The 14,737-nt window shown below is 38.6% G+C and overlaps 1 protein-coding gene across 2 annotated transcripts in view; it reads right to left on the reverse strand.

Moving 5' to 3' along the window:
• zfpm2 (zinc finger protein, FOG family member 2) overlaps positions 1 to 14,737 on the reverse strand; it is a 372,116-nt gene that overhangs the window by 271,060 nt on the left and 86,319 nt on the right. For both annotated transcript variants that reach the window (XM_062980095.1, XM_062980094.1), the window contains one exon: positions 3,027 to 3,128. In XM_062980095.1, coding sequence (XP_062836165.1) covers positions 3,027 to 3,128 — 102 coding nt within the window. The remainder of the gene's footprint in view (positions 1 to 3,026; positions 3,129 to 14,737) is intronic.

Consider the following 14,737-nt stretch of genomic DNA (forward strand, 5'->3'; position numbering starts at 1 on the left):
CTTTAAGAACAGAAACGGTGCTTCCTTAAATTATTTTTTGGCAAGAAACGAAACACCTATTATCTAGTTTCAAACTCTGAGCTTACATTTAGCAGCACAGTGAGTTTAACAAATGGATATGGCAGCCAATGATGCTTTCAAGGACTTTTCTTATCAGTTTTCATTTGATATAAATCATTTAACACACCCTGGTCATTGACTTCAGAGTTAGGAGAGAAACCTGTGGACTGCAATCAATAAAGTCTAAGAGCTTCGTGTTTAGGCAGAAATGTAAGCTAATATTTTCTCTTACAAACAGTATAAATGGTGCAGATGCAACATGACAGAGCTGGAAAAGGTGGCAGTTCCATCAGCATGAATAAGAATGACTCAGACGGCCATTAGCTGTAAATAATGCAAAACTTGGTTTGTGGAACAAAAAGGCGTAAAGGGTTAGATTTGTTTTTAAATGATACTGAAGACTCTCTTCCCTTTAATTCTGTTGAGCTTTTACTTATGTAAAGATTATAAAATTCATTCTGTAATTATTAGCATAACTGATAGGTGTATAATGATGACCATATTTAAAACAATAATATCCTCTGAATAGCCATGTCTAAAAATAGAGAATATTTTCTTCAAAGGGATGAAGAAAGCCAGAACTCTTTCGAGAAATAATTTATAATGCAATAACAACAGTTTCATTAAAAAAGGACTCTTATATTTCAATCACATTTTCATCCTTTCTTGACTTTACAAATTACTGTATTCTGTGTATGTAGAGGAGAAGAACTCCAGCAGTAATTTTATGAAATCATCAGGTGGAAAATATAGTGCAAACAAAAATGAAGATACAGTATATTTGATTATGATGATGCTAATGATATACGAATGTATGCCTGTATTCTACCCGAAGAAGTGCAGCTCTATGCTAAAATATGTTTTTGTAATAAAACATATTTCACTATAATTAAAATGGCATGGAAACCATTTAAAATTATATTTTTTCTTCAACTCTCAGAGATTTTTTACCCCCACTTTTTCTTGCTATGAATAAAGTATACTTTTTCCATTTTTTTTGTTATGCCTATTATATTTTTTCATTCACAGAATAATGTTAGCATATTGCCCTCATTGTCTCATACAGGCATTCCTCCAGAATGCCACTGAAATACTGAGTGCTACACATATATAAACATGACTACCACAAGACACGCTGCCAAATTTAGGCAGCAAACTGGGGGGGGGGGGGGGGGGAGCTTCAAAATCAACCGGAAGTACTTTTTATGAATTTTTTTTCAAGCTTGGTGGCCTTTAGAAAAGCTTTTCCTGTTTTGGGGTGTATCATTGAAATGTGGTGCATAGTTTGGAAATGGTCTTGGGATGCATGGAACCCATGGGGCACGTTTTTCTTACTACTCATCTAGATCAATGTCAGTTCTTTGATAATTTGGTGGATAATTTTTACCATAAGGGAGAGGGATCTACATGTGAAATACAATGGTTTTGATTATTCTCTCATTGTTTTCTGAATTATTAGTCATAGTATTCCTTCAGAACAGTATGTGGATTCTGAGACTAAAGAACCCACAACATAACCTACTATAAAGTTAAGATGCTTCTGTTCTGGAAGAAATGATACTCCGTTTGCAGGCTCAGTTTTGCAACCTAGCAAAGAGTCTACACATTTTCCCATAGAGTTGGACATTTATATGAAATTGTTGAGTCAGGTCATCCAGAGACTGGGGATGAGTTTTTTAAAGACACAAATGACACCTATTCATTATTACCTTCTCATGTAAACAAGCTAGTAGTACTACTATGCAGAATTAATAACAGAGAGTGAATAGATAGAGGCTTAACTAACAAGACAGATCTTGTTCACAGTACATAGCCCCCCCCCAGCAGAATGTTAGAAATTTCTTATTTAAGCAGTATCCACTGTCACTCACTACCTTTCTCTCTTTTTTGTGTCCCTCTCTCTTTCACTCCTCTATCTTACACACACTCATACATAAATATACTAAAAGGGTTGTAGCTTGAGATTGTCTTAACCAGACGCTCATCCTGCACAGTCCAATAGAAGCTATACGGATTTTTCAGAAAGAAATGCAATACAAAAATGTTGGTGGTGGTGGTGGCAGCAGCATAGATTATGCTGCTTTTATGAGAATTCCCTCTCAGTGCCCTTCCATATAGCCGTATAACCCAGAATATCAAGGCAGATAATCCACAATATCTGCTTTGAACTGGGTTCACACTGACATATAATCCATCTCAATGTGGATTTTATACAGCTGTGTGGAAGGGGCCCCAGATGCTTTTTTCACTAAGATTGGGTCCAAAACAGACCATATTTAAATGTTACATTACAACCACTTTCTCCAACATGTGGAGGAATTTCCATCCATCTTTACAAGCAGGGGCAGATCCTAAGATCGGGATGCGAACATAAAAAAATACAAGTTTATAGAATAGCAAACTTTTACTCATCCACTAGCAATGATGTGAGCATTTTGTTTCACACATTCCACAAACAAAATTAGTTCACCTCATTCTACCTATAGATATCCTCCCCGCAAGTTTTGCAACAATGCAAAATGATATTCATGATATTTTGCATGACTACTGAGAAGGAAAAGCTACAATTCAGTGGGATATACTCTCACGAAATAGGAGTGCTAAATCCCTTAGCTTTGGATGCCACAGTACTTTAAGATTTAGAGGCAGGTAGAGAGCGGCAAAGGCCTAAATACCCTAAAGGCACCAATTCCTGTCTGATTTTGGAAGCTAAGCAGGGCCAGAACTGGTCAATAGGGGCCATGTAATCTATATCCCAAAGGAACAAACAGGCAATACTAACTGTGAGTACTACTTACCTACGAAAACCTATAAAATGCCTGGGTCACCATAAGTCATTAGACAACATGGAAACACGTGCAGACAGGAAGAAAGAGAGGGGAAAAAAGGTTGGGAGAGAAAGGGAGGGAGGGAGAGAAAGAGTTATTCATTCGTAACAAAGCCTGTTTATAATTTTTTTTTCCTACCTGGTCCATCCCACTCTTCTGTTTCAAGCGTAAGTGGTCCAGATTTCTCCAACCGTGCATCACCATCGGAATCAGCTGCCTCTTGACTTCCCTCTTCATCACCTATGAATTAATGAAGAACATGTGAAGAAATGTCATGACAACATGTGATTCATCTCCATCTGCCCCGGCACACATACATTGTAAGTTACAGATACATAAAGTTATGTAACAATAACATTAAATATTTGTTTTAATAATTCTGCTAATACACATGTATTGTGAAATAGCTGTTGCATTTACAATAAATCAGTATTTTGAGTTCTGGAACAACTAAGATAACAATGAGGCAGCATATGCAAAGTGCTTTTTTCTTCTTCACTGAACAACCACATCCTGTACCCAAATATTCAGTATTATTGGCAAACACATCCAGCCCAGAAGGCTGGTCATGGAGCCAGATTTGAACCATGGCACCCCATTTTAGAAACCATGTACTGGATTTTCTCTGCCTGCTAGCTGGGTCTAACAGGAAGCCTAACAGGATCTAGCCTTGCCCTCCTTGTATAGAAAGGTTGCTATCACATTGGCAGTAGTTCTCCCCCCACTTTTAATTGAAGTGTCATATTGTCTGAATCTGAATGTTACTTTGCTATCCACAAGACACAAAGTTGGAAGCTCCAACAAAATCAAAACATGTTCAAAACTGAAGTTCCAGTGTCAAAGGCATTCTCCAAACGAAAGTGTTAAATCCATGCATTTCCTATCAATATCAGACTATTTTTTTAAAGTCACATACAGTAATAACTATTGAGCTTTCCTGACTGAGTATCACAGCAGCTGTTAGTCCCCCCTATAATGTATTTTGCAATCAGTTACATCTACAAAGTATTTTTTTAACAATGAACAGTTCAGAACTGACAGGTCTAGTTTCTTGTTCACAACTGCTTATCACAGCAAAGATATCATATATGTTTTCCAGGTGCTTTCTATAGTTAGGATACCTTCACAGAAGCCGCTTGTGAAAGATAAGGTCATAAAAGAGATGAAAAATGTGTGAGCTTCATACACTCTTGGTTTTATCATCAGACAAGATAGCTTTCAGTAAAGGATTTCCAGTTACAAACAGAAAACTGCCTAGAACATAGGAGGGGAAATATGGAAGTTTGGAATGGAGTTTGAATTGACACTTACTGGAAGCAAAAATCTAAAATTAAACTACAAATATTACCAAACCGACGGGAATACTTGCACATACTCAACTGTATATACACTTACTTCTTTTTGATGCTCACATAAGAGGAATTCATTCCGAGTTTTAGTTCAGAGTTTAGAGGTGCTATCTCCAAAATATTTCAAGTTGTTCAACAATGTATTTAAATATTAGACCAAAACATAGAGGGGACAGCTCTCTGGATGCCACTGAAAATCTGGTCAGTGCTGATTGCCTCCATCCTCCCCGACTCCCATCATGAACCAAATGTTCATGGGGTTTTTTGCTCTGCAAGCTTTAGTTTGGATCTTGGTCTCAATTACATACTTCCTAACTAAATAATACATTTAAATTCTGAGTGCCATGGCAAGCTCTTCTTTTGTAATAACAGTAGTAGTCATTTTTCCATTTCCACTGTGTGTTTACACTGCAGGAAACCACAACTTGTTTCACAAATACAAGAACATGAGAAGAACTCTGCTAAACCATTTCCAAAGGTCCATCTCATTGAGCATTCATTTTCTTTTAATAGCAGTTGTAACTAGATGTCCCTTAACGCAAGAAACCAGAGCCTGTGTGCCTCTGGAATCTGCTGTTTAGAGTTAAACTTCAACTGAGCAAGGATCCTAGCACTTGGTATGTGGGGGAGAAAACAGGGAGGGATAACTTCTACCTACAGAGGAAACCCCATGAGTTGGATACAATAGTTAATTTTGCCTCCACTAATTCCAGTTTACTTGTAAGCTGCCTTAAGTCAGTAAACAAAAATAATGCTGGTTTGAAAACAAACCAATGGTAGCCCAAATGACAGCGCAAACTCCATTTCATACAATATAATTAAGTAAATTGAACTATCACACAGGTTGTTAATTTTCAAGTTAGATGCACTTGAATTCATATTGAAATGAATTGGATTTATTTATTTATTTATTTATTTATTTATTTATTTATTTATTTAGTACATTTATATCCCGCTCTTCTCACCCCGAAGGGGACTCAGAGCGGCTTACAAATCAAATGTACATACAATATATTATTAGCATAGCACAATATAAGTATTAAATTACTATATTGTACTATATCATTAGGGGACCCTGGTGGCACAGTGTGTTAAAGTGCTGAGCTGCTGAACTTGTGGACCAAAAGGTCCCAGGTTCAAATCCCAGGAGCTGTATGAGCGCCCGCTGTTAGCCCCAGCTCCTGCTAGCCTAGCTGTTCGAAAACATGCAAATGTGAGTAGATCAATAGGTACCGCTCCGGCAGGAAGGTAATGGCGCTCCATGCAGTCATGCTGGCCACATGACCTTGGAGGTGTCTACGGACAATGCTGGCTCTTCGGCTTAGAAATGGAGATGAGCACCAACCCCCAGAGTCGGTCACGACTGGACTTAACGTCAGGGGAAACCTTTACCTTTACCTACTTACTATATCATTATATGGTAATATTATTAGTAATTTAGGCATACTTTTCACATTGATTTCATTGTGTCCTATGGTCAACTAAATATTAACCAACCCTTTGTGTTGACTTCAAACAGGTGATCTCCCATCAACATTATTAATAACTGTTATATTTTTGTCAGTATCAGAGTCAACCTATAATATCCCACTGATCCAGAAATCCATACGGATCCCAAATGGGAGGCCATTTCTCCTTCCATTTGATATGGTCCAAATTCTTTCTCCTATACTTTGAGTATTATTTTGCAATTACTGCAATATTGTCTATTTATTTATCATTTTGTTTATTTATTTTTATGCAGCCTATCTCCCAGATGAAATAGAGGTGGCTTCCAAAACAATTAAAAATGTAAACAATTAAAATCAAATAAAACAACATTAAAACATTTTTAAACAAACAGAAGTTCCAAAAGGATAAAATCTGCCCATAAGAAGCCCTCCTGCTTGCTTGCTGAAAGTCTGCTTAAACAGAAACAGGCTGTTAGAAGGTTGTACCTTCTTTCAGCAGCACCTTTGAATCTGGGAAGAGTGGGTGAGTTCTCTTTGTCAGCTCCAGCTCCCCATGCAGGGATATGAGAGAAGCTTCTCACAAGAATGGTAAAACATCAACATCCGGGCATCCCCTGGGCAACGTCCTTACAGATAGCCAATTCTCTCACACCAGAAGCAACTTGGAGTTTCTCAAGTCGCTCCTGACACACACAAAAAAGCAGCACCTTCAAATCTAGCTATGTCCTTAATTGACAACATATTTCAACTGTGTTATTCTCATGATAGTGGAAACTGCACTACTGTTTCATTTTTTTTTACAAAATGTTGTTATTTCTCTTGCCTTTAAAAATGCAACTGCAACAAGAAGAAAACACAATTAAACAACAGTTGCCTGTCTGTAAAAATGAAGCTATTCCAGGGAAAATGTTTCATCTGGAAGCCATCCCATTTAGCCAACTATCTGTCCAAGATCATAATTATTGCATTGTGGGCTTGTATTTTAGTAAAGAATTATTGTATTTTCTAATTTAATTTTTTTAACACACATGCACTTTTATGTATTTTTATTCCAGATCAAAACTCAGTCTTGTCTTGACAATAATAGGATAAAAAAGGAGGAGAGGAAATCATTGGTTTTCCACTGCAGTTATTTAGTCTCATTTATACCTCATGTTTTCATGCTCTTTTCTCCTGACTGCTGCCTATCACTTAATAATAGGTGCTTATTACTTAGAAAATGACATTTTAAAAAGTGTTTTTGACAAGCAATATATTGCTTTTCATACTTGAACCACCCAGATCTCTAGCTGCCAAATGAAAAAGGGAAAGAGAGAAAAAAGGATCAGCCATATTCCATGAAATACACATCGCCCATCTTTGTGCTGCCACATACAAACATCTCAAAATCTGAAAACCTGAGAATGTAACTGAACATGAGATCATGTTTAATGTTATTTCCTCTGAATGATTTTACAGTTTGCAGAAAGCTTTGTTTGCATTTTTAAGATTTGCTTTCCAATTATACTTCTTAAACAAAACCCAAACATACGTAATACTACATTGGCTGACATTTTCAGAGTTCTAAATGGCACCAGGACACGAGAAAAAAACAGTCTGTGCACATGTGTGTACATACATGTGTACAATTTATATGAAAAAATAGTTATATATGTTCCTAAGTCAGTATTTCTAAGCACCAAAGAGGCAAGTCCTTTTTAGATTTGAATATTGGTTGACCTTTTTTGGCAACAGGAATTGCTAGTCCCAAAACCTCCAAGAAAAAATCCAATTTCTATTGGTTTTCTCACATGTATATTCATATAGCTTTTTTTGGATTGTGGTATATACAATCCAATATGATACTTGCTATTTCCCAGCCTTTCTACAAAATCTGTACTATGTGGGTATTTACATTATATTGGATTAAGCATTGTTTTGAAAGTCTTGCCCTAACAATATGAGTGAGATACAAATCCAAATAAATAAATAAATAAATATTTGATCACAATGGTTGCATTTTTATCCTACCACATGTGGTAATATACTGTCATAAAAGCCATTTACCCATAACCATAGATTGAGAAGGACATTATTTTGTCTTATAAATCCACCCCATCATCATCATTACCAAGGATGAGTGGGCCCCCAGTTTAGGGTCAACAACAATGAACGTATCAAAGGAGGTCCTCCCATACCTCCAAAAGGGCCCCAGCACATTTGATTTGGGACATTTAAGGCTATTGCTACAGGAATAAATCGGGAGTGCGCAGTTCATTGGATGCTTGGATTTTCAGAAGTGTTTTGCAAAACAATTCAGGGGAAGCAGCACCCCTACTTTGCTCAAATTTATTTATTTATTTATTTCTATAATTTCTATCCCGGCCTTTTCACCCAAAGGGACTCAGGGTGGCTTACAAAACTGGCAGAATTCGATGCCAATATACAGCAATACAAAAGAATAAAACATAAGCAGTTAAAACAGTTAAATAAATTAGCAATATGCAATATACAGATTTAAAATACAAAATACTTGAGCCATTCATCCACAAAACCTTGCACATAAACCTTAATCCAGACCGAGTCGAAGCTAACAAAACTTATTCTTTGAATGCTTGCTTGCATAGCCAGGTCTTCACTTTCTTTCTAAAACTCAAAAGGGATGGAGCCTGCCAGATGTCACTAGGGAGGGAGTTCCACAGCCGAGGAGCCACCAATGAGAAGGCCCTGTCTCTCATCCCCACCAGCCGCACTTGTGAGGCAAGTGGGATCAAGAGCAGGGTTTCCCCAGATGATCTTAAAGTTCTCATAGGCTCATAGGAGGAGATACGTTTGGACAGGTAAGTTGAACCAGAACCGTTTAGGGCTTTGTAGGCCAAGACCAGCACTTTGAATTGTGCTCGGTAGCATATTGGCAGCCAGTAGAGCTGGCGCAACAGAGGAGTGGTATGCTCCCTGTACGCCACTCCGGTTATAAGCTTGGCTGCAGCTCGTTGTACTAATTGAAGCTTCCGGGCAGTATTCAAAGGCAGCCCCATGTAGAGCACGTTGCAGTAATCCAGGCGGGATGTAATCAGACTGTGGACCATGGCCAAGTCAGACCTCCCAAGGTACAGGCGCAGCTGGCGCACAAGTCTTAGTTGTGCAAATGCTCCCCTGGCCACCGCTGAAACCTGGGGTTCCAGGCTCAGTGATGAGTCCAGGAGAACACCCAGATTGCGAACCTGTGTCTTCAGGGGGAGTGCGACCCCGTCTAACACAGGTTGTAACCCTATACCCTGTTTGGCCTTGCGACTGACCAGGAGGACCTCTGTCTTGTTTGGATTCAATTTCAATTTGTTCGCCCTCATCCAGTCCAACACAGCGGCCAGACACCAGTGCAGGACCTGAACAGCCTCCTTAGTGACAGGTGGGAAGGAGTGTCCCCCAATGACACCATCTGGGAACGACCCTCCAGAAAGGACCGGAGCCACTGTAAAACAGTACCCCCGAGTCCCATTCCAGCGAGGCGTCCCAGAAGGATACTGTGGTCAACGGTATCGAAGGCCACTGAGAGGTCCAGCAGAACCAGCAGGGACACACTCCCCCTGCCCAGTTCCCGGCGTAGATCAACTACCAAGGCGACCAAGGCTATCTCAGTACCATGCGCCGGCCATGATTAGCTTTTGAGTGGGGAAGAGTGACTGTCACACTTTTTGTGACATGTTAAAAGTTAAAACAGATTCAGTAGACATCACAGCATCTCCTTTGTGGGTGAAGAGTGGCCTTCTGGAATGATTTCTCTAGGACTGTGATGACTCATGGGCCATGTAGTCCCGTTCCCAGTACTATTGTGGCAGATGAAGAGGAAAACTTGGGTTTCCTACCGTTTCAGCCAGAAATGGAGCCCTCGCACCTGCAAGATGTTTGCCCACAAGAAGTCAGCCAAACAAGCCTTGAGCAGAAATCTCCCCCATTTTCTCGCCGGGATTATTATAATCAAGATAGAGGCGCTAGGGAGGCGAATCGCAGAAGCGCCAGGATTGCTGCCAGGCAATTAGCTGATTAAGCCTGTTTCCCTTGGGAAATCTTAAGGAGTCATGCATCTGGACACAGTATAGGTTTCGTTTCTTGTTCCCCAGGGAAAGTGTTCCTTGGCGGGAAAACAAGATCCTATATAGGTGTTTACCCGCTAAGAAATCCTTGCGGAGTCAATTCGTCACCTTGTGGAGTGAGATCGTGTGTGGACTATGCTACTCCAGTTCCTTGCCTCCAGGACCAAGTTCCAAGCCTTGTTTCACGGACCTTGTTCTAGCATCAAGCTTTCCTTGTTTCCACGGACCTTGCCACGGACCTAGCCCTTGCTTCTTGCCTCTTGTTGCCACGTATCAAGCCTTGTTTGCCAAGAATCTAGTTTGCTTCCAGCCTTGTTTGTCAAGTTCCATTGGACTAAAGGACCCTGCCATTTCCCCACACTTTGCTTGGCAAAGTGTGTGTTTCGGTTATCGGATTATAACTTTGGACTTTAATATTGCATATTGGACATTATTTTCCTGGACTATATTTGACCTTTCCTGAAAGGTCTACTTCTGAACTATATTCTACACTTCTTTTTATTGACTTTATATATTTCCTTAATAAAGATATTAGATAGATTCTGGTCTCTGCGCATGGTTATTGGTGTTCTGCAGCCTGGGTCCTGACAAGGACAGGGGTCCCCAAACTAAGGCCCGGGGGCCACATGCGGCCCATCGAAGCCATTTATCTGGCCCCTGTGGCAGCGGCTCCCTCCTCCTCCACCAAGGAAGTGCGTGCGACACAGGGGAGGAGAGAAAGGCGCACGCCTTTCTCATCTCCTCCCTCGCCTGGTGCGCACCTTCCAAAGCTTTGCTTGTTTATAATGGTATTTTCATTATTATTTAATTAATTATTAATTATTAAGGGGTGCTTTGCTAGTGCTTTTGGTGCACAAAGGCAGGAGGGGGGTGGACTAAATGGCCCAAGGGGTCTCTTCCAACCCTATTATTATTATTATTATTATTATTATTATTATTATTGACACAAAGACACAGTATATCACAGCAAATGAAATATATATACAGGATTTTGTATCACAAAATCACAAGTCGAACACTTCCTAAGTGTTTAGGACTGTGTGATGTATTATTATTATTAACAACATTGAGGCTGGGTGGCCATCTGTCAGAGTTGCTTTGCATGTGTTTTTGGTGCACAAAGGCAGAAGAGGGTTGGAGTAAATGGTGCAAGGGGTCTCTTCCAACCCTCTTTATTATTTTTATTATGATTATGATTATGATTAACATTGAGGCTGTATTTATTCCTGTTTTGTTTTTTTACTTCAAAGTAAGATATGTGCAGTGTGCATAGGGATTTGTTCATTGTTTTTAAAAAAAAACCAAAAAAAACTATAGTCCGGCCCTTCAACGGTCTAAGGGACCATGAACCAGCCCCCTGTTTAAAAAGTTTGGGGACCCCTGCTCTACAATCTCCACCTAGCTATGCAAAAAGATTCACCATTTAAAATGTCTTGGATTACCCCGCTGGTACATATGGCTATAGGAGAGGTTTGCTGTTCTGCTACAGTGGAGGAGACCCAGAAGTGCTAAGGCAAGGGCATCTTGGGAATTTAAAATAAATAAGAAGGTCAGACAAAAGCATCTGAAAAGGCAAGTACAAGTCAATCGCTAGAAAGAAAGTTCAGACAAATAAGGATGTACCTGTTCCAACACTCAAGCCCCAGACTTTAATTTGAGATTATTCTGACATGTTCGTTCACAACATGCTGACAGAAGAGTTTTTTCTGAAAGCACTGCATTCATTTTTTCTTGCAAAGGACCTTTCTGCTATTCATTAAATATGATGACTTATTTTAAAATACATCTTTTGTTTACCCTCCCATCATGAATGATCCATATACAAGAATAAACCATCCACAACATTTGAATAATTTCTCTAAAACTCCATCTGAAATTCTGGACTCATACAGCAGCAAAAGCACCAAATGCTTATTTGCTAGAAAAGGACTAAAACCATTGAAGATATGCATCATCATGTTTATCAATGCCTATGCTTGGTTCAACAGAAGTCAATAGAAGTGTTGCCATTATGATAGGCCCTAATGATTATTATATCTGGGATGAGATCATGGGTGTTAAGAAAGGAAGATAACAATTGCCAAGAATCTATCAGGCCAATTATTACAAGTCAGATAGTAGCTAATAGTGTGTGCTTCAGGGACTAGCACAGAGCACTGGATATCATAAGGATATACCAAGAGCAGTATTGTCTTGACAAGGTAGGAAGATATCAAAGAAGCAATTTGACATCCCAGTGGTTAGCTAGTTCTTTTTAGTTTTGCATAGAATGAAAAAACTAGCAACAAGTCACCTAAAAATAGGACCAAACACATACTGTATGTAAACCTGCTTCCATATTCATAGTTCTAAATAATTAAGACATTGCAGCACAGCTAGAAATGAAGAATATCAAGGAGAAAGTAATCTTAAATTAATTCTATAAACATTCTGTAAGTCTGTAAACATACTTTACAAATGAGGAAGCAGACCTGCCTTTCCTGCTATAACTGATCTGAAGTTGAAATTATTTTCTGACCTCACATGAGACCGGTCTTTCCCAAATACAACTCCATGCACTTGTGTTTTCATTTTACTTGAAAGACAACATCAAATTCTGATTAAATTGAAGAGCTATTTTAAAAGATTGCACTATGATTGCACAATAACCCAAAATTCATAAGAAAAAAGGTTCATAAACATAATGAGAACATTCTTCAGATATGACCCCTTCTGAAACAGACACACACAGCAGACCAAAATCAGCTCCCAGTTTTGGCATGCAACTTGCCTCTTTTGCAGGGTGAACTAAAAGAACAGCAAAAGAATCTGTATTTTGGCTGTACTGCTTACAGTGATTTTAAGCACTTGTGAAATAGACTAAATATATCCTAAAACACATTTTGCAAACTAATCTCCAACTTTCATACATGTGCAAAACAATTAGGGAGTTGGTTTTGTTGATCCTTTGAAGATTTTTTAAATGTACTCTTGTCATTATAAACAGAAACATCTTCTTCCTTCCATTAGGAAGAGAACAGACATCATCATACATTATTCACTATCTCTGCTTACCAAAAAGAATTAGTATGCCCTTCATTTCCTTGAAAAATCCAACGTAAAGGCTCTAGGAAGAATTTAAAATAAATAATAAAATCAAGGAAGTGCAAGCTTGAGGAAACATGAAGTATTGTCAGAGAGAGATAATGTCAGTCCTGGGGGGGATGAGGGGCCTGATGCCAAGCAAAGCTGGGGGCTGTTCAATCACCTCTATCAGTGCTCTATCAGTGTCTACACTCCAGCCAAATCCAGAGAAAACAAGGAGTCAAAGATGCAGGTCAATAAGCTTATAGACGATTTGCGCAAACAGCTCCTCCAGCAAGGTAAAAAACAAAGTCATATCGGCTTTTCTGGGTTATTTTTTTTTATTCTTTCACTTTGAACTCTTTGGTCTAAGCACACCCTGGAAATGTCACTGTTATATGCAAGAAATTTAAAGGGCTGAGCTTCTTAATCCCGTTAAGAAAAAAGAACAAAGTTGTCTGCAAAGACCTCCCTATTGAACCCAACGTGATTATGGTATAGCTGCCTTATGCTGATCCTGCTCCCAATTGCTCTTGCATTAGAAGAGCTGAAAATATGTCATTAAAGACATCGCTTGGCAGGAGAAAGCTATTACTGATTGAAATTATTCTATTTTTTTAAAGACATTCCTGCTGATCTTAAAATATACATACAGGGATAATGAAAGAAAAATAGCAAACATATTAAATATCAGAGCAAGACACAAAACCTACAGAAAATATTTACACATGCTCACATAAAATCAGTCAACAAAAGGTAAGAGGGACACCGGGAAATAGGCTGCCAAGAATTTAGTTAGCATCAGAGATGGTGCCAATGACAACTCCACACAAAAATAGCATGAAGGAGAAAAGAGATGCAGAAAAGAACAAAGAATCAGTGCAGATATAATGTTAGTGTCTCTCGTAATTTGTAATATTAAGAACATAATACTAGATTATTAACTCCTTCTTGAGCCCCTTACATTTTATATATAAATCTTCATTTAGTTTATATACAAATTGGTTGCTATTTTGATGCCAACATTATTTGCAATCAAAGGTAGCTAGATTTCTCTGTATAGTTTCTGAAATGACAGATTAAACAATCTTCATCAGGAGGGGGGGGGGGGGGAATGACAACATAGCTATTAGGTGTTTACAACTTTTTAATTAGTTGTCGTAAGTCATATCAAATTTGTTAAATTCGTACTTATGTGATATCTGACATGTGGGCATTGACTGTGCCAAAAACTTAAAAACCGAAACTTACCCAATACTTTTTCTTTTGAATTTTGTAAATTTCGAAAGCTTCCCAAAGTCAGTTTGATTTTCCGCACAAGCAAGCAAAGCAAAGCCAAAAAGGCTGGCTTTCTTTTTTAAATTAATAGTCTCTAACCATTAGGAGAGGGAAGAGGCAGGGAGAAAGCAGAGTTTGCTGGGAAAGAGACTGAGAAAACATAGAATTCTGGGAAATGTAGTTTGGGAAGTCGAGGAGCCCTATGCCAGAGAATTCAAAAGGCCCTGCCCTAAACTACATTTCCCAGAATTCTGCTCAGCATCAGAAAATCCCAATTAGGATAGAGGAGAAACTTGTCCCTCCATAGCAGCAACCAGCCAGTGTTCCAATGAACTGTTGAATCTGGAAAGAGGAAGACTGAGTGATACTTCTAGTAAGTAAATCTCTGTGATGGACTGGGAAGAACTCCCTAAATGGAAGTTCTATTGGTTAATATGAGACACATTCAATGAGATAACTGTTATGGCTTAAAAAAAACAAACAATTTTTGTCAAAACTTTTATTAATTCCCTAAAATCAGTGGATGTATGAATATTTCTGAAAGTTGGGGAAAATGATCCCCTGTTATTTTGTGTCGTTATATAGAAAATTTAAGGAGATAGCTCTTGTCATTTCATTTTTAATATGTTATTTAT

Source organism: Anolis carolinensis, chromosome 4 (assembly GCF_035594765.1).
Source record: "Anolis carolinensis isolate JA03-04 chromosome 4, rAnoCar3.1.pri, whole genome shotgun sequence".
NCBI classification, from domain to species: Eukaryota; Metazoa; Chordata; class Lepidosauria; order Squamata; family Dactyloidae; genus Anolis; species Anolis carolinensis.